This window comes from Symphalangus syndactylus, chromosome 4, assembly GCF_028878055.3.
Source record: "Symphalangus syndactylus isolate Jambi chromosome 4, NHGRI_mSymSyn1-v2.1_pri, whole genome shotgun sequence".
In the NCBI taxonomy this organism is placed as follows: domain Eukaryota; kingdom Metazoa; phylum Chordata; class Mammalia; order Primates; family Hylobatidae; genus Symphalangus; species Symphalangus syndactylus.
Genome location: NC_072426.2, coordinates 67,973,683 through 67,999,415, shown reverse-complemented (window position 1 = coordinate 67,999,415; position 25,733 = coordinate 67,973,683). Strand labels below are relative to the sequence as shown.

The 25,733-nt window shown below is 37.5% G+C and overlaps 1 protein-coding gene across 1 annotated transcript; it reads left to right on the top strand.

Annotated features, from left to right (window-relative positions):
• The first annotated feature begins 217 nt into the window (after positions 1 to 217).
• LOC129480093 (cullin-2-like) lies at positions 218 to 25,358 on the top strand. Its single transcript, XM_055273881.2, has 10 exons — positions 218 to 579; positions 668 to 998; positions 10,533 to 10,640; positions 11,598 to 11,657; positions 12,474 to 12,598; positions 12,703 to 12,789; positions 14,480 to 14,632; positions 15,223 to 15,300; positions 18,592 to 18,658; positions 25,123 to 25,358. Exons 5-10 carry the CDS (start codon positions 12,527 to 12,529, stop codon positions 25,296 to 25,298), a joined length of 633 nt encoding a protein of 210 aa, XP_055129856.2. The 5' UTR covers positions 218 to 579; positions 668 to 998; positions 10,533 to 10,640; positions 11,598 to 11,657; positions 12,474 to 12,526; the 3' UTR covers positions 25,299 to 25,358.
• Positions 25,359 to 25,733: the final 375 nt, after the last annotated feature.

Below are 25,733 nucleotides of genomic sequence, written 5' to 3'. Positions count from 1 at the left end.
TGTCACAAAAAAAAAAAAAAAAAGCCAGGTACGGTGACTCGTGCCTGTAATTCCAGCACTTTGGGAGGCAGAGGCAGGCAGATCATGAGGTCAGGAGTTCGAGACCAGCCTGACCAACATGGTGAAACCCCATCTCCACTAAAAATACAAAAATTAGCTGGACTTGGTGGCCAACACCTGTAGTCCCAGCTACTTGGGAGGCTGAGGCAGGAGAATTGCTTAAACCCAGGAGGCAGAGGTTGCAGTGAGCCGAGATGGCGCCACTGCACTCCAGCCTGGGTGACAGAGCAAGACTCCGTCTCAATAATAATAATATTAAAGTCCATTTAGAGTCATTTCCCTATTCCAGAGCAAAGATGAGCTCATGAACAACCAGGGGTCTCAGTGACTGAGGGACAGAGGCTCCCCAGGGGGCAGACAGAGACCTCACATATCTATGGCATGGTCCTGTCCACTGGGGCTGTTTTGTCAAAAATCTTTATTCTACTCAGGAGACTGAGGCAGGAGGATCACTTGAGCTCAGGAGATGGAGGCTACAGTGAGCCCAGATGGCGCCATGCACTCAGCCTGGGCGACACAGTGAGACCCTGTCTCCATTAATTAATAACAATAAATTTAAAATTTCAAAAATTTTAAAATAATGAATGCTGCTGTCGCTTGGTTGCAGGATAAGAAGCCAGCCCTCGGGAACCGCCAGGAGCACCCTGGGCCCCACACGGCCCCAAGTCCAGCCTGCCCCGCCTCCTCTGGTGCAGAGGTCCTGGGACACCAGCAGCAGCCCCGCCACACCCCCCATGGCCAAGAACACAGGCGGCAGAGGCTTCCCCTCCACGCCCGACAACTTCCTGCCGCTACCTCTACCGCCGCCACCCCTGGACGACGCAGAGCTCCCGTCGCCCCTGGACTTCGTGCTCCCTCCCCCTGCGGTCCCCAAGAGGCCTCCTATGCCCCACCCCTGCAAGAGACACGAAGCATCAATGTTCAGAAGCAGCAAATGAGTAAAATAAATTAATAAAAGTTAAACGTTCTTCCTATGGTATTTCTATAAGGATTATTGGGTCAGTGGATCTTTAGGTCAATACTATAATTAAAAATAGCTTTCACCATCCCATGTCTTCTTAAGTCTTGGTGACCTTAGATTTTCATCTCTACCTCTGTGACCGTCAGAATTTTCAGGAAAATCGAGAGAGGAAAACGAGAAAATATGACCAGCAGAGCCTGTTCCCTTGCTCTGAGATTCTCGTTGCTTGATTGATTGGAGCCCGGACACAGGCTGTTTTGGTTTTGCTTTTTTAATGCTTGAATAACAGTAATTTAAAAAATAGTTCTTTAGATAGTTTTTGAATTCTCTATTATTACAATGCTGTTAGTATCCTGTAAAAAAGAATGTAGGGCCAGGTAAAAGCAATCTTATTGATGTATATTTCAATCTGGAAGGTTTTCCCTCAGAGCTTATTTTTACTGCCCAATTTATCCTAGCCCCTTGTTACCTAGATCTCTTCTCTTTCAAACTGGCTTCTGTTGGGCTAAAAGGCTATTTTCTTAAAATTAAGGAAGGTAATTAATGGTATGTTTTAATATTTGGGGAAAAGTAAGCTGTAGATCTTGCTGTCTCAACCCATGGGCTCCCGTGGCCCAGGACAACTTTGAATGCTGCCCAACAAATATTAAAACATTATAAACTCTTTGTACGGCACAGTGACTCACACTTGTAATCACAGCACTTTTGGGAGTCCAAGGCTGGTGGATCACTTATGGTCAGGAGTTCGAGACCAGCCTGGCCAACATGGCAAAACCCTATCTGTACTAAAAATACAAAAATTAGCCAGGCACAGTGACACATGCCTGTAATCCCAGCAACTCCAGAGGCTGAGGAGGAGAATCCATTGAACCCAGGAGGTGGAGGCTGCAGTGAGCTGAGATCTTGCTACTGCAGTCAACCCTGGATGACAGGGCAAGACTCTCTCTTTAAAAAATTATGAGATCTTTTTGCAATGTTTTTTTAGCTGATCAGCTATCGCAAGTGTTAGTAGATCTTATGAGTGTCCCAGGGAAGCCAAAAGATTGGACACCCCTGCAGGCTAAATGAAAATTTAAAATGAAACAAATTTAGTTTTAAAACAAAAATATTTAGTAATTAAAACTGGAAAAGTGTTCTTAATTTTTTTTGAGCATATGCTTGAAATAGGATAGAAGGTAAATTTGCTTTACATTAAATTTTATCTCAGGAACAGTAACTCCAGTTTTAGTATATTATGTTCTTTTGATGTCAGATACAGTAATAATACGGCTTTTCTTTTTAAAATTTTTTTTAAATTTTATTTTACTTTAAGTTCCAGGATACATGTGCAGAACGTGCAGATTTGTTACACAGGTAAACATGTGCCATGGTGGTTTGCTGCATCTATCAACCTATCACCTAAATATTAAGGCCAGCATGCGTTAGCTATTTGTCCTGATGCTCTCCCTCCCCTCAACCTCCCACAACAGATCTCAGTGTATGTTGTTCCCCTCCTTGTTCCATGTGAAAAACACAGCTTTTCGGATACCTGACTACATAATGGTCATTATGCAGATCTCTGGGACAATACACGAAAGGTCCAACGAAGAGAGCTGTGAAAGTTGTCAGAATCAAAATGGAGTCACTCATGTTAAGAAAACGCTGACAACTAGAACCAGCAAGTCCATGAATAGAGGATTCTCATGAGGATCATCAATTCTGTGATTTTCACTCAAGTGGAACACAGTCTTTGGTATCTGGCTGAGAGATCTTTACAAGAACTACATATACCTGAGTGGGATTATTTAGATTGACCCTGAAAATGCAGCAAACTTTGTTCCTTTATGATAATGGAGGCGGCGGGGAGTGCAAAAGCTGGGGTGAAATTGGACATTAGAGAGGGAGTACAAGGATAATAATATACTATGAACAGTGTATAATTAATAGCATAGGGCAGTAATGCTATATCACAGCTTATGAAAACTCCATAATTTCTTTTATAATGCTGCCACTGGGGCAAAGACCCATGTAATAGGCCAACTGCAACAAAAGCCACAGGATTTGGTAGAGTTTACAGAAAACATGATTTAATCTGCCACATGATAGAATATGAACTAAGATTTTACAGTGGGTCCTCAAAGAGGAGAATGAACATTTAAGCCTCATATTTTGTTTGATCATAGGAATCTTGGCTGGTATGATACTGAAATGACGCAAGTCCATGATAATTGAGCCTTCGAAGTGTGCTTGAGACTTGTGGCTTGATGTGTGATCCATATTTACAGACGGGTTATGTGTGCTTGGGTACAATGCACTATACATGTTCCTTAGAACAAGCTTGTTAAGCATGTTCCACAAATCTCTGCCTGCAGCCTGTTATCTGGTCTGCTGCATCCATCAATTACTAAGAAGGATGTTTTAAAATCTTCTGAGGGCAGATTTGTCAATACCTTTTCATTGTTCTGGTGAATTGTGCCTTATATATTCTGACACTGTTTATTATTAAGTGTAAACAAAAATTATGTATGTGACTTCCTGGTGAGTTGAACCGTCCATTACTATGCAATGTTTTCTGCTTTTTTTCTTGTACTCATGCAGCTGTATCGTCTTTTTTCAGGTATTTGCCTGACAAATCTATTCATGCACTTTCAAACTCTCTATGCCTTTATGTTCTATGTTTGCCACTTTTAATGACAGATAGCAGATTTTGTTGTGTTTATGTCTAGTTCAGGAATTATCTTTTAACTGCAAGTTTATTCTTTTTACTTTTTAAATTTTCTTTTTTTTTTAGAGTCAGGGTCTCATTCTGTCACCCAGGCTGGAGTGCAGTGGTGCGATCATAGCTCACTGCAGCCTCAACATTCTGGGCTCAAGCCACCCTCTTGCCTCAGCCTCCAGAGTAGCTGGTACTACAGGCTTATGCCACCGTGCCTGGCTAATTTTTATTTTTTGTAGAGATAGGAGTCTTACCATATTGTCTAGGCTGCTTCCTAACTCCTGGCCTCAAGCAATCCTTCTGCCCTGGCCTCCCAAAATGTTGGGATTACAGGCATGAGCCACCTTGTCCGGCCTCTTCTTACTACTCTTACTGTGATTATATATTTGTATTTGTTTTTAACATCTTATTTTGTACTTCCTATTACCCTGGATTTTTCTGGAGTTTTTATCTTCCTTTCTTGTCTACTTCATGTGATTAGGATTTTTCTCTTACTCCCCTTTTTAAGCTTCTTGTTGAAAAGTTATATACCGTGTCTATTCTTTTAACGGCTAGTTGTAATGATAATATCCATACTCAATAATGTCCCAAGTTAAACAACTTTAACCTAGGAAATACATGGACTTTGGAACACTTTGGTTTCAAACACACACATGCACACAGACACACACACACACATTATTGCCTAGTAGTGGAGTTATAGCTGACTTCTTTTTTTCCTAGATTATCGTTATTTCACCCTTATTCTTCAAAGACAGTTTCAGTGGATGTAAAATTTCAACTGACAGTAAAAACTCTCAGCTTTTTGAGGGAATTGTCCCCACTGTCTTCTCCCTTTCACTGTTGCTGTTGAGAAGTCAGCTGTCAAATTATTATTTCTGTTAGGTCATCTCTTTGTTTCCCCTCTGCATGATTTTAAGACCTTTTCTTTGTCTTTGGTGCACACAGTGGGTATAACTGTGGGTTTCTTTTTACTTAAGTTGCCTGATATTTTACTGAGGTTTCTGAATCTAGAAATATCTGTCTTTCACTATTCCAGAAAAATGTAATTTATATTGTTTTCAAGCATTGCCTCTCCTTATTCGCTTCTTCTAAAACTCTAATGAAATACATGTTATATCTTCTAGCACTAGCCTCCCTATCTCTTAATTGTGTATATTTTCCATTTCTTTATCTATTCTGGGTATATTAATCAGACATTAATTTCTATTCACTAATTCTTTTCTTCAGCACAATCTAATCTACTTTAAAGCCATCCATTTTTGGTTTCTGTTTTTTGAAATAGACTTTACATTTTAGAACAGTATTAGATTCACAGCAAAATTGAGCAAAATGTATTGGGAGTTCCCATTTGTGCCCTGTCCCCACACATGCACAGCCTCCTCCACTATCAAAATGCCACAAAAATCGTACTGTAACAATTGAGGAACCTACATTGACACATCATTAGTACTAAAGTCCACAGTTTACTTCAGGTTTACTCTTGATGTTGCACAATCTATGGGTTTTCAGAAATGTACAACGGCATGTATCCACCATTATAGAATCATATAGATTAGTTTCCCTGTCCTAAAAATCCTGTGTTCTGCCTATTAATGTCTCCCTCCCCTTTAAACCCTGGAAACCACTGGTCTTTTTTACTGTCTCCGTAATTACACCATTTCCAAAATATATAGTTAGAACCACAGTATGTAGCCATTTCTAATTGATTTCTTTTCCTTAATAATATGCATTTGTGGTTCCTCCATGTCTTAGTCTATTTTCTGTTCCTATAGCAGAATACATGGGTAATTTATTTTAAAAAGAGATATATTTTGGATCATGCTTCTGGAGGCTGGGAAGTCCAAACAGCAAGGTGCCAGTGTCTGGGGAAGGCCCACTGACTGCATCATAACGTGGCAGATAAGTGGAACAAGAAGTGGCTGCATGCAAAAGGGGGACAAACCAGGAGAGGCAACCTTGCTTGTAACAACCCAATCTCGTGGGAACTAATCCATTCCCATGAGAACTAACCCCGTAGCATCTGAAAGAGATTGATCCATCTTAATGACTCTTAAAGCACTGCCACCTTGGGGACCAAGCCTAAACATGAGTTTTGGAAGGGCCAATCCATAGTCAAACCATAGCATTCCATTATCTTTTCATGGCTTGATAATTCATTTCTTAAGTTTTTTTTTTTTTTTTTTGAGATGGGGTCTTACTCTATCATCCAGGTTGGAATGCAGTGGTGTGATCTTGGCTTCATTTCTTCTTATCACTGAATAATATTCCATCGTCTGGATGAACTATAGTTCATTTATTCATTCCCCTATTGCAGGACATCTTGGTTGCCACCAAATTTTAGTGATTATGGATAAAGCTGCCAGAAACGTGTGCAGACACTTGTGTGAATATCAGTTTTCAACTCACTTAGGTAAATAGGAGTGCAATTGCAGGATCATATGGAAAAAGTGTGTTTAGTTGTATAAGAAACTGCCAAACTGTCTTCTAAAGTGGCTGTTTCATTTTGCTTTCCCTCCAAGAATAAATGAGAATTCATATTGCTCCCCATCCTTGTCATTGTTTGGTATTGTCAGTGTTTTCTATTTAAGCATTTGAATAGGTAGGTAGTAGTATGAGTTTTAATTTGCTATTTCCTAATGACATATGACATTGAGCAATTTTTTCATATGCTTATTAGCCAACTGTAGATCTTCTTTGGTGAGGTGTGTGTTCAGATCTTTTGTCAATTTTTTAACTGGGCTGTTCCTTATTGTTGTTTTAAGAGTTCTTCATGTATTTTGATAACAGTACTTTATCAGATACGTCTTTCACAAATGTTTTTTCCCAGTCTGTGGCTTGTCTTCTAATTCTCTTGACTGTGCATTACACAGAAGTTTTTAATTTGAATGAGGTCCAGTTTATCAATTACTTGTTTCATGGATCATGACATTGGTGATGTTGTATTTAAAAAGTCGTTGCCATGCCCAAGGTCATCTAGGTTTTCTCCTATATTCTAGAAATTTTATAATTTTGTGTATTATACTTAGGTCTGTGATCCATTTTGAGTTAAATTTGGGGGAAGATGTAAGATCTGTGTCTAGATTTTTGACTTTGCATATGGATATTAAGTTGTTCTAGCGCCATCTGTTGAAAAGACTATCTTTTCCTCATTGTATTGCCTTTGCCCCTTTGTCAAATATTTGTATAGGTCTATTTTGAGACTTTCTATTCTGTTCCATTGATCTATTCATCTATTCTTTTGCCACTACCACACTGTCTTGATTGCTGTAGCTTTGTTGTAAATCTTGAAATTGGGTGGTATTAGTCCTCTGTTTTTCTTCTTTTCTAATGCTGTGTTGGCTATATATTTTTTTTGCCTCTCCATATAAACTTTGGAATCAATTTGTCAATATCCAAAGATATATTTCTGGGATTTTGATGGAGATTGCATTGAATCTAGAGAGCAAGTTGGGAAGAACTGACATTTTGTTAATGCTAGGCCTTCCTATCCGAGAACATGGAATATCTCTCTATTCATTTAGTCCCTCTTTGATTTCCTTAATAAAAATTATGCAGTTTTCTTCATAGATCTTTTATATATTTTGTTAGATTTATACCTAAATATTCCATTGGTGGTGGTGGGAATGTTAACATAAATGGTATTGTGGTTTTAATTTCAAATTCCAATTGCTTATTGTCGGTGTGCAGAAGAGCAACTGCAATGGATTTTTCTATACTAATCCTGTATACTGCATCCTTGCTATAACTGCTTCTTAGTTCCAGGAGTTTTTTGGTCAGTTATCCTGGTGGCCTCCTGAAGAGTCCTCCTCTAGACCCAGGGTTAAGGGTGTGCATTATTTTCCTCTCCATACATAAGACTATCGAAGGTAAGGTAGGGGAAAGTGCAAGGCAACAGCTCCCTGCAGTCTTCTCCACTCCACATCCTTTCATATTGTTAAAGCAGGTGAGGAGAATTAATACTTGTGGAGCAGGTTCTCAGAGATTTGCTATGAAAGCCTACATATGGTGATTTAGACTTTCACAGCTATTGTATCTTGGGAGTCTTTGATGAAACTTTAATTTTAACCTATTGTTGTTCAATCAGTATAGTTTCTATTAGAAAAATTCATAGGAGAAAAAACAACTATTTCAATAAACATCAAAAAGGCTCTTGATAAAATTCAACACGACTCCTTGTTAAAAAAATTTAAAACTTCATAAGAAGCTAGCAATTGAGGAAGATGTTCCTATATTGATAAAAGTTATTAGAAACCTACAGCAAAATGAGTATTTAATAACAAACAAACCTGCACATTGTGCACATGTACCCTAAAACTTAAAGTATAATAATAATAATAATAAGAAGAAGAAGAAGAAGAAGAAGAAAAAAAAAATAAGGTACAGTAGTCCCCCCTTAAAAAAAAAAAGAAAGATGAAAGAAAAAGTCTTACCATGCCAACAAAAGAAATGTATTCAAATGTTTTAAACCTAGAATTTGTTGGACTCATTTTGGAATTATCAAATTATTAGAAAGCTATTGATAGGCTGCTGCTTAGCCATACGGAGGTGTCCATTGAACAGTTGCTAACTTTCCACAGGAAAATAAGCTTGCCATTTTTTTTTTTTTTTTTTTTTTTTTGGAGACGGAGTCTCGTTCTGTCGCCCAGGCTGGAGTGCAGTGGCGCAATCTCGGCTCACTGCAAGCTCCGCCTCCCGGGTTCACGCCATTCTCCTGCCTCAGCCTCTCCGAGTAGCTGGGACTACAGGCGCCCGCCACCACGCCCGGCTAATTTTTTATATTTTTAGTAGAGACGGGGTTTCACCGTGTTAGCCAGGATGGTCTCGATCTCCTGACCTCGTGATCCGCCCGCCTCGGCCTCCCAAAGTGCTGGGATTACAAGTGTGAGCCACCGCGCCCGGCCAAGCTTGCCATTTTTAAATAACTGTGTTTTTGTGTAATTGGCATTGATAATGTAGTTTGTTGTCATGGTAGTAGTATTAATCAGTGGTAATATAGATGACTTGCAATTTGCCTCCTTTCCATAAATTTAGTTGTCCAGGAAGCAAATTTAGATTAAAATAATCTTCTGTAAGTATATGCTTGCTGCCCCAAATACCCAAAACAATAACCCTCATGTCCCTAATACTCATCTTTCTCGAGTACTTTGCCAATCACACGACTGTAACAGTTTGTCTTTCCCATCACCAAATCTTGTTATTACTGGTAACGTTTGATCAGCAAGAGAGAAATAACTTCAAATGTTACTATATCTTCTTAAGTAGAGCCGTTTGCCCTTCATCTATAAGATAGTATCTGTGTGTAGACGTCACTGTTCAGGAGCACTTTTTAGAGGCTGTTACCTTAGCTGCAGATTGGTCTTTGGCAAGTAATAATTTTTAGTTTTTATGTTATGCCACAATAATGTGTAAGTTTTCTATTTTTTTATTTCTTCAAATTCCTTTTACCACAGTTTTCTATTTTTGTAGAACTACTAGCTTATAGTATTCAGGTTTATTACTCTGTATTATTTGTCAAACTTACTAGTTTACATTATTACATTTATAGATTCCATGTCCAATGACATTGGGCATAGAAGCATAGAATTTTGTGTCAAGGCTGGGAGATGGAAACATAAATGAATACATTTGTCGTAGACTCAAATCCAGCTGACTTAGTTAAGTCTTAGGTAGTAACTTCTTCATGGTTATCTCCATTAAAAGGGAAAACTCACTTTTGTACTATTAAGTATTTCTTTTCTCTGAGATGTGAGGGATTGTCTTGCTGAGTTCAAGGAGTCTCTGTTCTCAGGATTACTGGCTTTTTAACTCTCCTTTCTCTCAGCCTTCAGTGACTTTGCAGGCAGTCTTTGCTTATATAAGCCTCTATGAAAGTGATAGACCTGGTAGTTCAGGTCTTGTTATCCTTAAGATAAGTTATTCCAACACTGTAGAAAAGTATGCTTTTGGTGGGTTCTTCTGGCAGGTACTAGACAGTCTATGACAGCTTGTTGTGCTGAATGACAGCTATTTTCTTTCTTTTTTTTTTGTTTTTTTGTTTTTGTTGTTGTTTTTCTGAGACGGAGTCTCGCTCTGTCGCCCAAGCTGGAGTGCAGTGGCGCGATCTCTGCCCACTGCAATCTCCACCTCCCTTGTTCGAGCAGTTCCCCTGCCTCAGCCTCCCGTGTAGCTGGGATTACAGGCGCACGCCACCACATCCAGCTAATTTTTTTGTATTTTTAGTAGAGACGGGGTTTCACCATGTTGGCCAGACAGGTCTCGAACTCCTGACTTCAGGCAATCTGCCTGCCTTGGCCTCCCAAAGTGCCCAGCTGACAAGCTATTTTCAACACCAAAGTTTTTTTTTTTTTTTTTTTTTTTTGAGGAGTCTTGCTCTGTAGCCCAGGCTGGAGTGCAGTGGCACGATCTCAGCTCACTGCAAGTTCCACCTCCAGGGTTCACGCCATTCTCCTGCCTCAGCCTCCTGAGTAGCTGGGATTACAGGCGCTCGCCACCACGCCTGGCTAATTTTTTGTATTTTTAGTAGAGATGGGGTTTCACCGTGTTAGCCAGGATGGTCTCGATCTCACCTCATGATCCGCCTGCCTCAGCCTCCCAAAGTGCTGGGATTACAGGTGTGAGCCACCACGCCTGGCCTTCAACACCAAAGTTTTAAATTTCTAAGACCGTCTTAGCTAAAACCATTTTCTGAGAAGTGTGCATGTGTGAAACATAATTTCCTTGAGGAAAAATTTACTAATAAGTCTAATAAACCTAGTAGTTTGGATATCCTTGAACCTCTTAAAATGTCATTTTGTACTTATATTTCATTTTTAGATGCCAACACTATTTGTGGACTCAGTTTTGGAAGTGCATGGTAAATTTGTTCAGCTTATCAACACTGTTTTGAATGGTGATCAGCACTTTATGAGTGCATTGGATAAAGTAAGTTTTAAATACATATATACTATGTATGTACATAAAACTCTATCATTCTTTAGGCAGTTTCAGGATTAGACTTCTAGTATGAGACTTCTGATCTAGACATGGAGATTAAGTAATTTAGATATGAAATTCAAAATAGAAGTAATCTAACTTTTAAATTATTAGCTGAATAGTTAAATTGAATGCTTGTAGAATGTCCCATGATTATGCTATATAAGGGGAGGTTTTAATCTGATATCTTCTGGATAGACATGCATAATTTTACAATTTTTAGTACTGATTTTTTTCTTTGGCCATAATACTTAGGCTATATTGAATAATATTTGAAAAGAGAATAGATATGTTTTACATGAACTTTTGTATACGTTAAAGGAAAGTTGCTTACAAGATTGTAAGTTTTTTTTTTTTTTTTTGAGACGGAGTCTTGCTCTGTCGCCCAGGCTGGAGTGCAGTGGCGCGATCTCGGCTCACTGCAAGCTCTGCCTCCTGGGTTCACGCCATTCTCCTGCCTCAGCCTCTCCGAGTAGCTGGGACTACAGGCGCCCGCCACCACGCCCGGCTAATTTTTTGTATTTTTAGTAGAGATGGGGTTTCACCATGGTCTCAATCTCCTGACCTCGTGATCCTCCCGCCTCGGCCTCCCAAAGTGCTGGGATTACAAGCATGAGCCACCGCGCCCGGCCAAGTTTTTTTTAAGTAGCGTTATTTTATCTGTTCAAATTTCGATAATGAGTTACAGAGTATCTTGAAATAGCAACAGGATATATAGATATTTTGTAATTAGAGAATAAAGTCAAAAGAGTCTACCATGTTAGGTGTGATAATATTAACAAACTACCGGCAATACTGTGTTTTATGTGGCGGGGTAATTTTGGATGTACAGATTATGGCTTATATTGAACTAGCTGTACTTTTTCCCTATGGCTGGTGATTAATTATGGCCTGTTTTTTATTTAGGCCCTTACGTCAGTTGTAAATTACAGAGAACCTAAGTCTGTTTGCAAAGCACCTGAACTGGTAAGTTTGGTGGTTGCTGAAAAGTAATCTTATGAAAAGTTAGTATTAGAAAATGAAAACTCAGAATATCAAATTAATTTGGTTTTTGTAGCATTTTTCAGAAAAATAGAAGGAAAATTATCTGCATTGTATATAGTTTGGCATTTATGTAAGGAATGCAACATACCATGTGTCTTTTCTTGAAGAATAACCATTTTACAAAGTTTGGGTTTTAATGTATGTCTACTTTGAAATAATTTGCAATACTTTTCATGTAGATTCTGTTATATCTGAAATCTACAGGAAATCTGATGATAAAGTTTGGGAAACCTTTGAAGGAAACTTGCTTACAAGGTTTTTGTAACTTTTTTTAAAAGTACTTGTTCAATGTCAAAAATTGTAAAACCACTCGAAACTCACCTAGGTGTTCTTTTAAAAATTTGTATTACTTATATCAGTTGCTTTATTGGTCAGTAAGTGATGATTTGATATTTGACTTGTTCTTTTTAAAAATTTACCTTATGATGTATATTTTATTTAGTTTACATTTATGATTATTACATAAAGCTTTAGAAGCCTGGTGTGGTTTTGTATGCCTGTAGTCCCAACTACTTGGGAGGCTGAGGCAGGAGGATCCTTTGAGCCTAGGAGTTTGAGGCTGCGGTGAGCTATGATCTTGTCCACTGCAATCCAGCCTGGCGACAGAGCAAGACCCAGTCTCTAAAAAAAACAGCAAAAATTCTGTCCACTGATCTTACCTTGTATCACCACTTTGCCTCCTTTGAGGCGTGATATATACAGAATCTTTGTAAGATTTATTATCAATTTCTACATGAGCTTGCTAAGTACTGTGACAACTTACTGAAGAAGTCGGTGAAAGGGATGACAGAATGAAGTGGAAGACAGGCTCACGAGCTTCATTACGGTGTTCAAATACACTGATGACAAGGACGTCTTTCAAAGTATGTTGTGAACAGAAAAGTTTCATTTGTATTTTAGTCAACTTTATTTCTGAATGCTAAATCATTAGAGAGGAAATAATCTTTTAAAATATTTTTAAATGTAGTTCTGCGCAAGAATGCTGGCAAAACGTTTAATTCATGGGTTATCCATGTCTATGGATTCTGAAGAAGCCATGATCAACAAACTAAAGGTAATGTAAGTCTTCAATGTGGTACTGTCCTAGAAATTCATTCACAAGCGCATAAAGATGTTCATTGCAGCATTGTATACAGTAACAGGAAACAATTCATCTGGTTAAATGTATATTTGTATAGTCACACAGTGGGATATACAAATACTGTATTAAAAGGACAAAATATGTATGTTTATATATGAAGATTCACAAGATAATCAGTATTAATGATAAAAGATTGTTACTACTTATAAATGAATACACCTAAAATATTCCTTTAAGTACAGATTTTGGAGTGCAATTCCATTTCAATTTATTTTTACATCATTTCAGCTTGCATACATACCGATAAGTGGTAGCAGGTTCTTATTTATCCTGCGTTATTCAATCAATTTTCCTGCATAGTAGACATGTTGAATATAATATGCACTCCTTTTTTCCTTTTTCTTTTTTTAAGAGATAGGGTCTCACTATGTTGCCCAGGCTGGACTCTAACTCCTGGGCTCAAGCGATCCTCCTGCCTCAGCCTCCTGAGCAGCTGGGACAATAGGTGTGCACCACTGCACCCAGTTGCTGTGTGCTCTTTTTTAAACCTCCAAAAAGGAACTTAATTTTTAATTTCTAAAAGTAGTGTTGGCCAGGTGTGGTGGCTCATGTCTGTAATAGTAGCACTTTGGGAGGCCAAGGCAGGTAGATTGTCTGAGCTCAGTAGTTCAAATCCAGCCTGGGAAACATGGCAAAACCCTGTCTGTACCAAAAATACAAAAGTTAGCTGGGCTTGGTGGCATGTCCCTCTAGTCCCAGTTACTCGGGAGGCTGAGGTGGGAGGATTGCTGGAGCCTGGGACATCGAGGCTGCTGTGAGCCATGATCACACCACTGCACTCCATCCTGAGTGACAGAGCAAGATCCTGCCTCTAAATAGATTAATTACAAAAAAAAAGTAGTGTTAATGAGCTTTTTATATTTCAAGATTAGAGATTCAGATTTTCTGACCTGGTAACAACAGAATTTTGAATAATTTTAAAGAAATAGTTTTCTTCAAAAAAAAAAAAGAAATAGTTTTCTTCATCACTCAGTAGATGCTATTAAAAATATGCCTAAATAGACCTTTTTCAATTGACTGCAGGCTGGAGTATTCCCAGTAATCATTTATGTAATCTTTCATTTGATACTATCTGTAAACCTTGTAAGAGCCAGAAGCTGTGGCATGTGCCAATAGTCCCAGCTACTGGGAGAGTGAGATAGGAGGATCACTTGAGCCCAGGAGTTCGAAGTTGTAGTGCACCGTGATGGCTCCAATGAATAGCCACTGCGTTGCAGCATGGGCAACAGTGAGACCCCATGTCTTTAAAACAAAACACAACATAAAATCCTTTTAAGCTATCTTATGTATAGTAATGGGGCATTTTGCGGTGCTGAAATAAGAGATGAATGTATAAAAAAGTTTTTGTTTAAGGGGAGATTTATTGTTCCTAAATAGGTGGTTTTTATTCACTTATTTAAAATATGTCTTTAAAAAGAAAGAAAGTTTGAAAGGTTTTGATTAGTTGCTTTGACTTATGAAGAATATATTACTAGTCCTTGGGTATAAGTGTGCATGCAAGAACCTTTGACCAAAGACCTAGCAATACCGACACATTCATATTAACCAATATGACTTATTATTTTTCTTTTGAAGTCATGTATTTTCTAAAACTTTTTTATAGCAAGCCTGTGGTTATGAGTTTACCAGCAAGCTACATCGGATGTATACAGATATGAGTGTCAGCACTGATCTCAACAATAAGTTCAACAATTTTATCAAAAACCAAGACACAGTAATAGATTTGGGAATTAGTTTTCAAATATATGTTCTACAGGTATGAATATGTGTTTTACTATGAGCATTTACTAATCATTTCAGTACTTTGATACAAAGGATTCATAAATGGATGCCTGATTACGTTTGGTTCTGTCAGTAGATTGTGGCTTCTGAAGTCCTATTGATTTGGGCTGGGCATGGTGGCTCATGCCTGTAATCCCAGCACTTTGAGAGGCCAAAGCGGGCAGATCTCTTGAGCTCAGGAGTTGCAGACCAGCCTGGCCAACACGGTGAAAACCCCTCTCTACTAAAAATACAAAAATTAGCCAGGTGTGGTGGTGCCTGCCTGTAATCCCAGTTACTGGGGAGGCAGAGGCAGGAAAATCGCTTGAACCCCAGAAGCAGAGGTTGCAGTGAGCGGGGATCGTGCCACTGCATTGAAGTCTGGGTGATGGAGTGAGACTCCATCTCAAAAAAAAAAAAAAAAAGTCCTATTGGTTTGGAATGAAATGTGCCATGATAGAAATACTCAGATTTTATCAGCATTTTGAGGAAGAAGAAAATGTTTTAGATGCTTAGATTATTTAATAAATATTTACTTTGAATTGAGATGTTGATCCATTTAGCTTTTTATTTTTTTCCCTCTAGGCTGGTGCGTGGCCTCTTACTCAGGCTCCTTCATCTACGTTTGCAATTCCCCAGGAATTAGAAAAAAGTGTACAGATGGTAAGTTTGCAGGAAATATATTAGAAGACTAAAGGAATTTTAATAACTGTCTTCATATTATATCACCTTTATTATTTTTTCAAAGTCTTAAGGGTTCATGTGATAAAAATAGATTCAGAAATTATAGTCAGTCTGTCCTTTAGGAAGAATGTAAGTTATTGTAGTTACTAATATTAAAACTAAAATGCTAAGAATGTCATATAGTTCTTTGTCAAAGCATGTCTCTTATTCTGAGTAAGTCTATCATCTGCTATTAAGCAGTTTGAAATTATAAAAATGTTGATAGCAGAAGAAAGCTTAGAATTCAACACTTAAAATATCACTTACCAGTTTTCCTTTTGAATTTTGACCAAATACCTTATTCGGCCCTTGTAATATTTTTATTTCTGTCCTGTAATGTAGGTAAATATATATGAAGTAACTGCTAGTAGAGTAAGTAGTAACCGTGATTGATAGTGGTTATAGTTTCGTGGTAATAGTAGAGGAGAGTCCTGTAACCAGTCAGGTAGGTTTCAGGAAGGCAAGCATGACAGACTTTCAGAACAGGAGGCTAAATTAGGACTTCTTACATCTTCTTTGAAAAGAGATTGTAGCACAGACTATTTTAGAAACTATATGAAGAAGAGCATTTGTGCAGACATTCATTGGATGGGGCAGACTATAATCCAGGGTTATTACAAATTTTGCAGAAAGGATACATCTCAAAGTGCTGGGATTTCAGGCATGAGCCATCATGCCTGGCCTTGGCAGTCTTTTACATTTGTTTTTAAAAATCCTGTGTCCCTGATTGAAATTAAGGGAGGGAATAGGAGCTGGCAGAAATGAAGTTTTCCTTTAGTTTTTTCTTTCCTCTTTCCTTGAAATAATTATTTTCCATTTATAGTTGTTAACTCCTTAAACTTTATTTATTGATGTATAGTCTTCCTCAGGTTTTAGTTTCCCCATTTACAAATAGGAAGTGAGTTTCTGTCCATACAATTCTGATTCCAAAAATACTGTTCTCTCCATTTGAATTGTCTCCAATTATCAGTAGAGGGAGTTTGTCCTTTATTTTTTTTCTAGTAAGTCCAAGTTTTCAGATACATAGGATTGAAATCCATTTGTATACTTAATAGTGTACAGTTTTCACATGTAAATTAATCCATCCTGCCTTAGTGATGATTTGCATTTTTTACATCTTAATCTTAAATATAACTATCAAGAATTACCTTTATTTTACACCAAAGTATCTCAAAACTGTGGCATTAAAGCTGTAATTCAAAGTAATTTATTTTATACTTTAGGCCAATCGATCTTAATTGTTACATTTCTTTTTTACCTAGGCCAAAAGCCTGAATAATATTAGAAGTATCTAAAGTTGCCGGGCGCGCTGGCTCACGCCTGTAATCCCAGCACTTTGGGAGGCCGAGGCGGGCGGATCACGAGGTCAGGAGATCGAGACCATCCTGTCTAACACAGTGAAACCCCCATCTCTACTAAAAATACAAAAAATTAGCCGGGCGTGGTGGTATGCACCTGTAGTCCCAGCTACTCTGGAGGCTGATGCAGGAGAATCGGTTGAACCCAGGAGGTGGAGGTTGCAGTGAGCCGAGATTGCGCCACTGCACTCTAGCCTGGGCGATAGAGCGAGACTCTGCCTCAAAAAAAAAAAAAAGTATCTAAAGTAGTGTATATTAATGTAGCCATCTATTAAAGGTAAATAAACTCATTGAATTTTTAAGGCTCTTTGAGATCTAATTAATGCCCTTAAACAGTATTTGAAAAATGCTGTTTTTTATCCTATTTATTTTAAAATAAGTTTAGTCAACATATGTTTTTTACTAATAAGCTTTGCTAACACAATTATTTTAATGATATAATATTACAAGGAAGTTTTTAGTATCTTCTTTTGGCATATTGATAGTATCATCAATAAAACTTTACCAAATAGTACTACTGAAGAGGTAAAACATGTTTTTAGAGCTTGGAATATACATTTTAAAGCCAGCTTTGCACTTTAAATTCCAGCATTTTAAAGCTGGAATTTCTGATTTCTGAAAGTGTTTTGAGAAAAAAATGATTTTTTAACTTTTATTTTGCTTTTATCCAGAGATTTATTGTAAATGTGTTATAAATTGTGAATTATATATTAACGATTGAATTTTATTGATATCCCTGGGAGTTATTAGTCAGATCATACTTCTGAAATCCTCTTATGACATATTTCAATTTGCTGTTTGTCTGGATTAGAACTAAGCAGGCAAGCTGAAGTATTCCAGGTGTTAGTCATTTCCTGTTCATCCCGCAAAGGGATTGGTGGATCTGCTGGTAGAGGAGGATGCTGCACCATTAGAGGGAAAACAGGCTCAACATATTTCAGCGTCCCAGGACTAGGCAAACTTAGAGTAACTACTGAAGGAATTGACTCATTTTCTTGGCTGGAGCTATTAACTTTTGCCGTTAAGGAGTGGTCATAATATAGCTGATAGGTCAGTCATTGCTGGCTGCTTTATGTGAACTTCCTTTTTAAAGTACAAAAGGTAAAGTTTGATATACAAATAAAAGCTTTAAGTATGTTATATATGGTACATCATGCTAAAAGTTTATTCAGAATTCCGAACTGGCATAATGCAGTTTATTTTTTAGTTTTATAAAGAAATTGAGTTTTTATCTTTTTCACATTCAGTATCATTTTTCCGCTTTTTATTTTATACTAGCTCCTTATTAAAGAAAAAAGAACTCCATATTTTTGTTCTGTAATTACACATTCAGTCCAGGGAGGAATGTTTAAAATTTGAAGGCTACATTAATAGAATTTAAATTTAATTGTTCACAATAATATCAGCAAAAGAATATCCAGAGACATACCCTAAAACTGCGTATTTGTGTCTGATTGAATGTGGAAGCTATATGTTGGCAGATGGGAGATTAGAAATGAAGGTAGGGTTTCTCTTTTCATGGTGAGATACATATGTTGCTGTGTTTGGTTAGTAAGTGGAATTTATAAAGTCCATGTTAGTATTATTCAGAAATGATAATGAATCACTGTGTCATACAGAAAGTCAAATTTGCAGTGCTGTGGTCTAGTGGAGAGAACTCTGGAACAGGTTGTGAATTAAAAGAGCTGGAATAATATGTGTATAGCCTTGATTAGGGACCACAGGAACGTGCTTTCTCCGCTGTAAAAGGAGGTAAACCAGATGGGCTATAATGTCTCTTCTAATATGAGTGGTTTTCATTGCCTTTGTAGTATAGTGTTAATTAACTAGGCAAGTTATAGTAGCTAAAAATAATGTGATTTTTTTTTTACAGTTTGAATTATTTTACAGCCAACATTTCAGTGGAAGGAAACTTACATGGTTACATTACCTGTGTACAGGTAAAATGCATTTAATTATATCTGGCTTAATGAAATTCACCTGATGATTATATTAATTTAGAAAGAGATTTTCTATGGCCCAATTACAGTTTTTAACCTTTTCTCCTCCATCAACCTTTCCCCATTAAAGCAACTAACAATGAAATCCAAGTATAGCACTTTTTCAAAGTATTTTATGATTATGCTGCTTATAATCTTGCTGCTTTTAAGGAAATGTTCTGACTTTATACTGATTTATTACATTTCTGTAGCCAACCACTACATTAGCAAATGTATTTAGAAACTCAGATTTGATGGGTCAGACACACTTAGAAACTTGTTCTCTAAGTATGCCAGATCCCCTTGCCAGTTTCATTATTATAGCATCATAAGGAGACCTAACCATTTGATTTTTACTTGTGATACTGCAGTGAATGCAATAGTAAAGCTTTTTGCAGAAAAGTCCCACTTAATTTTCAATAGTTTCCAATTTTAAAAAACTTTCATCACAATCTAATTTCCTTTGCTTCTTTCTGGAACAATGGAGTCCACTTACTTACAGTAGGATTAATACCTGAGTTATTGTGGACTGTGTGTGGAGTTGCCTGAAGATGTAAGCCAAAGCAGACACTTGAATTTTCTCCTTTTTTGCTAAACTATGCTTTGACAAGTTCATTGAATCACTTTTCCTTTGTACAAGAAGGAAAGGGTATATATGCTAATATTTCTTAGAGATGGTACAAGAAAATCATTTGCCATAACCCTTATTAGGAAATGTTTTCTTTTTTTATGGCTGCATAGTATTCCATGGTGTATACGTGCCACATTTTCTTTTTTTTTATTATTATTATACTTTAGGTTTTAGGGTACATGTGCACAATGTGCAGGTTTGTTACATATGTATCCATGTGCCATGTTGTTTTGCTGCACCCATTAACTCATCATTTAGCATTAGGTATATCTCCTAATGCTGTCCCTCCCCCTCCCCCCACCCCACAACAGTTCCCGGAGTATGATGTTCTCCTTCCTGTGTCCATGAGTTCTCATTGTTCAATTCCCACCTGTGAGTGAAAACATGCGGTGTTTGGTTTTTTGTCCTTGCGATAGTTTACTGAGAATGATGTTTTCCAGTTTCATCCATGTCCCTACAAAGCACATGAACTCATCATTTTTTATGGCTGCATAGTATTCCATGGTATATATGTGCTACATTTTCTTAATCCAGTCTATCGTTGTTGGACATTTTGGTTGGTTCCAAGTCTTTGCTATTGTGAATAGTGCTGCAATAAACATACGTGTGCATGTGGCTTTATAGCAGCATGATTTATAGTCTTTTGGGTATATACCCAGTAATGGGATGGCTGGGTCAAATGGTATTTCTAGTTCTAGATCCTTGAGGAATCGCCACACTGACTTCCACAATGATTGAACTAGTTTACAGTCCCACCAACAGTGTAAAAGTGTTCCCATTTCTCCATATCCTCTCCAGCACCTGTTGTTTCCTGATTTTTTAATGATGGCCATTCTAACTGGTGTGAGATGGTATCTCACTGTGGTTTTGATTTGCATTTCTCTGATGGCCAGTGATGATGAGCATTTTTTCATGTGTTTTTTGGCTGCATAAATGTCTTCTTTTGAGAAGTGTCTGTTCATGTCCTTCGCCCACTTTTTGATGGGGTTGTTTGTTTTTTTCTTGTAAATTTGTTTGAGTTCATTGTAGATTCTGGATATTAGCCCTTTGTCAGATGAGTAGGTTGCAAAAATTTTCTCCCATTCTGTAGGTTGCCTGTTCACTCTGATGGTAGTTTCTTTTGCTGTGCAGAAGCTCTTTAGTTTAATTAGATCCCATTTGTCAATTTTGGCTTTTGTTGCCATTGCTTTTGGTGTTTTAGACATGAAGTCCTTGCCCACGCCTATGTCCTGAATGGTATTGCCTAGGTTTTCTTGTAGGATTTTAATGGTTTTAGGTCTAACATTTAAGTCTTTAATCCATCTTGAATTAATTTTTGTATAAGGTGTAAGGAAGGGATCCAGTTTCAGCTTTCTACATATGGCTAGCAAGTTTTCCCAGCACCATTTATTAAATAGGGAATCCTTTCCCCATTTCTTGTTTTTGTCAGGTTTGTCAAAGATCAGATAGTTGTAGATATGTGGCATCATTTCTGAGGGCTCTGTTCTGTTCCATTGATCTATGTCTCTGTTTTGGTACCAGTATAGGAAAGGTTTTCTATCCCCTCCCCAAGAGAGACTTTATCCAAGTAACTATGATACTTGCTGTTTATTTGACTAATTTACATCTTGGGAACATGATGGCTCATTATATTAGTAATACATTTTGCATTACTTATATAAGTTGATCTTTATTGAGCAAGTTGGACATTCTAATTTTTAAAATAATTTTTGAAATAAGGAGATTTTCACTGATACTCTTAGTGGTGGTCGAAGGTCAAATTTTAATTTGACCTTTGGCTAGGTGCAGTGGCTCACGCCTGCAACCCCAGCACTTGGGGAGGCTGAGACAGGTGGGTGACTTGAGCCCAGGAGTTTGAGACCAGCCTAGGCAACATGGCAAAACCCCATCTCTACTAAAAATCCAAAAGTTAGCCAGGCGTGGTGGAGCACACCTGTAGTCCCAGCTACTCGAGAGACTGAGATAGGAGGATCACTTGAGCCCATGAGCTAGAGGCTGCAGTGAGCCATGATTGTGCCACTGCACTCCAGCCTGGGCAACAGAGCAAGACCCTGTCTCAACCAGTCAACCAGTATGTTCTATTTTCATTTTGTAAATATAATTGATTTTAAGAAAAAAATGCTGGACCAGGGTTTTAGATTTTTTTTTCTAAGAAAGCTAAAATACCTTAGTGCAGTTCGATTTAGCTTGTTTTTATGTGCAAATTTAACGTAAAATGCTGAGCTCTGTCCTCAGCTGCATGTGCCTCTGCACAACAGGTTTCTATTCGGGAAGGGCAGCTTAGTTCTTCTCACATTTTCCCCCTTTGTTTTCTCCCAGGCTTCATGGTAAAGCAGAAGATTCATGCTAGGGCATCTGCAGGCTGGTCCTAAAGTGCTTTTCTCCACAGGAATGTCACCTGGGCACTGCAGCCAGGGGTCCCAGGTGCCACTGAGGAGGACTGCGTTCCCATCTTCAGTGAGGGAGAGTTGAGAGAAGGCAGGCAGGGTTCACAGTTCCCTCACCCACTTGCTTAAGCAATACATTAAAGGTTCAAAGTAAAATAAATCCGAGATCTTACAGAAGCATTTAGAACCACATATAAAGCGTGGATCACTTTTAAATATTTAAAAATGCACACAAACCACATGAAGCTACTTTTGTTAAAAGTATATGTTCTTTGCAGTAGTGGTTAATAGTATTCTTTTGTGAGATGGCTTTTTTTTTCTTTTTTTTTTTTGAGACAGGGTTTTACTGTGTTACCCAGGCTGAATTGCAGTGGTACAATCATAGCTCATCGCAGCCTCAAACTCCTGGGCTCAAGCAATCCTCCGACGTAGCTGAGACTACAAGGACACACCACTCCATCTGGCTATTTACTTATTCATTTTTTATAGAGACATGGTCTTACCTGTTGCCCAGGCTGGTCTGGAACTCCTAGCCTAAAACAACCCTCCTGGCTCGGGTTCCCAAAGTGCTGGGACTACAAGACTGAGCCATGGTGTCCTGCTAGCATTTTTTTTTTTCAAGCCATCACCATTTGGATTCTTAGTTCTCTTAACTTTTAGGTTTTTAACGGTTCAATACACCTTCCAAGTGTTCCTTGGAATATTTTTTCTGGTTTAACTGTTGGTTTAGGTGATGTCTATGGCCTGTTTTAACACAAAGACTCTCTGATCTGTATCCATTTGGTTAGAGCACGTATGAGTAAAGCCAAGGTTATTCAATGACTTCACTCCAACACCTTTTCTGTGATCTCTAGTTCTACAGTTGCCTAATGATTTTGGGATAAAAAGTGCTTTTGAGACACATACTTCAGAGTCCCTGCTCTGCTAATGCAGAGCCAGTCTTAATTAATAGTGAAAATGACATTGTTTTGCCTTATTCAATGAGATTAACTGAGCAAACATTTATTGAGCAGCAGTTATGGACAAGACATTAAGAAACACAAAAAATGATAATAGTTTTGACATTAGGAGGCTTAAGGGAAATACGACATTAATAAATTACTACAAATTAAGGCATAATATAATAAAATAAGAGAACAAACTATTTTAATAAACATGTTCTACCACCCACAATTCCCAGTGTGCAGCTTCACTCAGGGGATGTAAGTTTCTAGGCCAGCAGCTAAGGATGTATTTAGTTTATATTCAGCCTCTCAAAATGCAGTTCTGTAATCAGAATACAAAAACAACCAACAACACTTGCCCAAACTTCATTACGTTTCAGGTAATACTAAAAGTCATACAATGCTCATAACATAAAACTTTGTGTTAGAAAGTATATTCGGCCTGGCTTGGTGGCTCACGCCTGTAATCCCAACACTTTGGGAGGCCGAGGTGGGCGGATCACGAGGTCAAAAGACTGAGACCATTCTGGTCAACATGATGAAACCCCGTCTCTACTAAAAATACAAAAATTAGCTGGGCGTGGTGGCGGGCGCCTGTAGTCCCAGCTACTTGGGAGGCTGAGGCAGGAGAATGGCATGAACCCGGGAGGCAGAGGTTGCAGTAAGCCGAGATCGCGCCACTGCACTCCAGCCTGGGCGACAGAGCGAGTCTCCGTCTCAAAAAAAAAAAAAAGTATATTCAATAAACCTTGCGTGTACAGCAGTAAGAGCTCTTTGCCTACAAAATATAAAAAGTAATTACAATTACTCTTCAATAAATCAGAGTTGCATCGCTATCATTCGCTGACGCTCAATTGATCCTTTCAGTCAACTTTTGTCTCTTCCTTACCACTAGGCGGCAGTAAAGACTAAATAATGACGCAGCGCTCCTCTCGCGTTCCCTATCCAAGTGAAGTTTTCCCATTATTTCTACTTCTAAAAAAATGAATGTGAAATGGGATTTTAAACTTCCATATTAAAAAAAGAAGAGTGGAGGGAAAAGTGTGGAGGGGAGAAATAAAGACACGTGAATAAAACATTTGCTTTACCATTTATCTTTTAAAATGACATGGAATGTCAATTCAAGATCACTTAATCTTTAAAAAAATACCCGCAATCTGAACACAGTCCTTACAAACGTGCCAATCGCTGGTTCACTGTGGTAGGTCGCCCATGCTGCCTATGTTGTCACTGAATTACACTTGACCCTTGCATGGGATTACCCTCCACCCTGTGGCTCTTCACTAACTAGAACCCCATCTACCTGCATGCCGTGCTCACCACTTTCCTTGCCATCTATTAGCCCCTTCTTCAGTATTTGATCTTCAGGTCACCTCTTCCCTTTCTAGCTCTTTCTAGCACTCTGATTTTCCCTGTTCCTATAGCCTACCCTATTCCAGATCAGCTCTCAGAGACGAAAATGGGGACTTCAGGATGGAGAAATCAAAGGAAGCTGTTATTATAACCCTTCCTATCTTATTTTCCTGTAAATTCTCTCTTTCTGTCTTAGTCTCTCTCTCTCAAAGAAATAGAGAGAAATTTACAGAGTAAGAAATATTACGAAGATAAATTTCTTGGCAGAGTCAGGAAAAGGTTGAAGAGTTGCCGATATTAAAACAAATTTGAATTAAACGTTTTTAGACTTCATAGGTAGCTCCTCTCAAAAAGGTTAAGTTAAAGAATCTTGTTAAGGGCAGATTACAGAATATACATAAAATATTTGATACTGTTTTTGTTATTATTACAATACTAGTCATGTCTATAATATTTTAAAAGTAAAGAATTACATAGTTTATATTTCTTTCTAATCTAGAAACAGATTCTTATTTTATCTTGGATATTTGTTAACCTTTTCACAATCATTGAGAGAAAATTAACTTATATTTTATGGAAATTATATTCCCTTATGGAATACCATAGAATTGTTATTATAAATCTTAAGTAAGAGGTTATGTGTTTCATATAGCATTCCAAAAATAAAACCAACAGTATGCTTTGCTTTCCATTATTATGAATCTATAAGTTATAAAACTTTAAGTATTGCAAATATTGTTACAATGAATAGTTTGACTGAAAATGTGTGCAATTTCACCTAAAAATACAAAATAAAAGCTTTGTCTTCAGAAGTTGTCAAGGAAAATTATAATAAAAGCTATATTTTCCACAATTCAGATGTAATTAATTGTATATATTGCCATTGATTTAAATAGAATTTTAATTTTAGAACCATTTCAGATTTACAGAAAACTTGCGACGATAGTATGGTGTTCCTGTAAAGCCCCAAAACCAGTTTTCTCTATTATTAATATCTTAGTATGGTATATTTGATACAATTAATGAATCAATATTGATGAATTATTGATATATAAAAATCATACTTGTTCAGAATTCCTTAGTTTATTTAATGTCCATTTTCTGTTCCAGGATACAATTTAGAACATCACATTACATTTAGACATCAGGAGAGAGACTCCAAGTTACATTGTGCTGCTGGTCCATTTAAAACTTTATGTTTGAAAATGTGTAACAAATTATATTTTCCAGTTTTAAAAGTCACATTTTTATCTTATAAAATGTTTAGAGTGCACATGAGTATGTGAAACACAATTTCATCATTAAAATACTGAATTTTGGAATATATGTTTTCATTATTAGAAAATGTTTTCAACTGTGGGTGTGTGTGGTTTATTTAAGTGTTTTTATGAAAGCATTTATTTAAGTGTTTTTATGAAAGCAATTCTTCACCCGTGAATTGGTGTCTCTTAACTTCTACCTGTATTTCTAAGAGTGTCAATTATATACATTTTACAGTTTTTCTATTTAATGCATAAAGTTATTTTTGAGTGCGGTGTGTATCTTTTAACAATATAAAAGGCATAACTCTGTTCTTTTTACCTATTAAATGGATACACTTTTATTTACATGTGTTCCAATATCACTGATTCAGTTTTTGCAATGTGAATTCTGCTTTCTACTCCGATAAACACATCATTTAATTGCAGTTTTGTTTGTTTCATTTCCTTGGGGTTTTCTTT

Excerpts from the sequence above, each read along its gene's own strand:
- LOC129480093 (XM_055273881.2), top strand. The coding sequence starts at position 12,527 with ATGAAGTGGAAGACAGGCTCACGAGCTTCATTACGGTGTTCAAATACA. Across the intron at positions 15,301-18,591 it reads TAGAAAAAAGTGTACAGATG|TTTGAATTATTTTACAGCCA; the intron begins GTAAGTTTGCAG and ends TTTTTTTTACAG. Across the intron at positions 18,659-25,122 it reads GTTACATTACCTGTGTACAG|GATACAATTTAGAACATCAC; the intron begins GTAAAATGCATT and ends TTTCTGTTCCAG.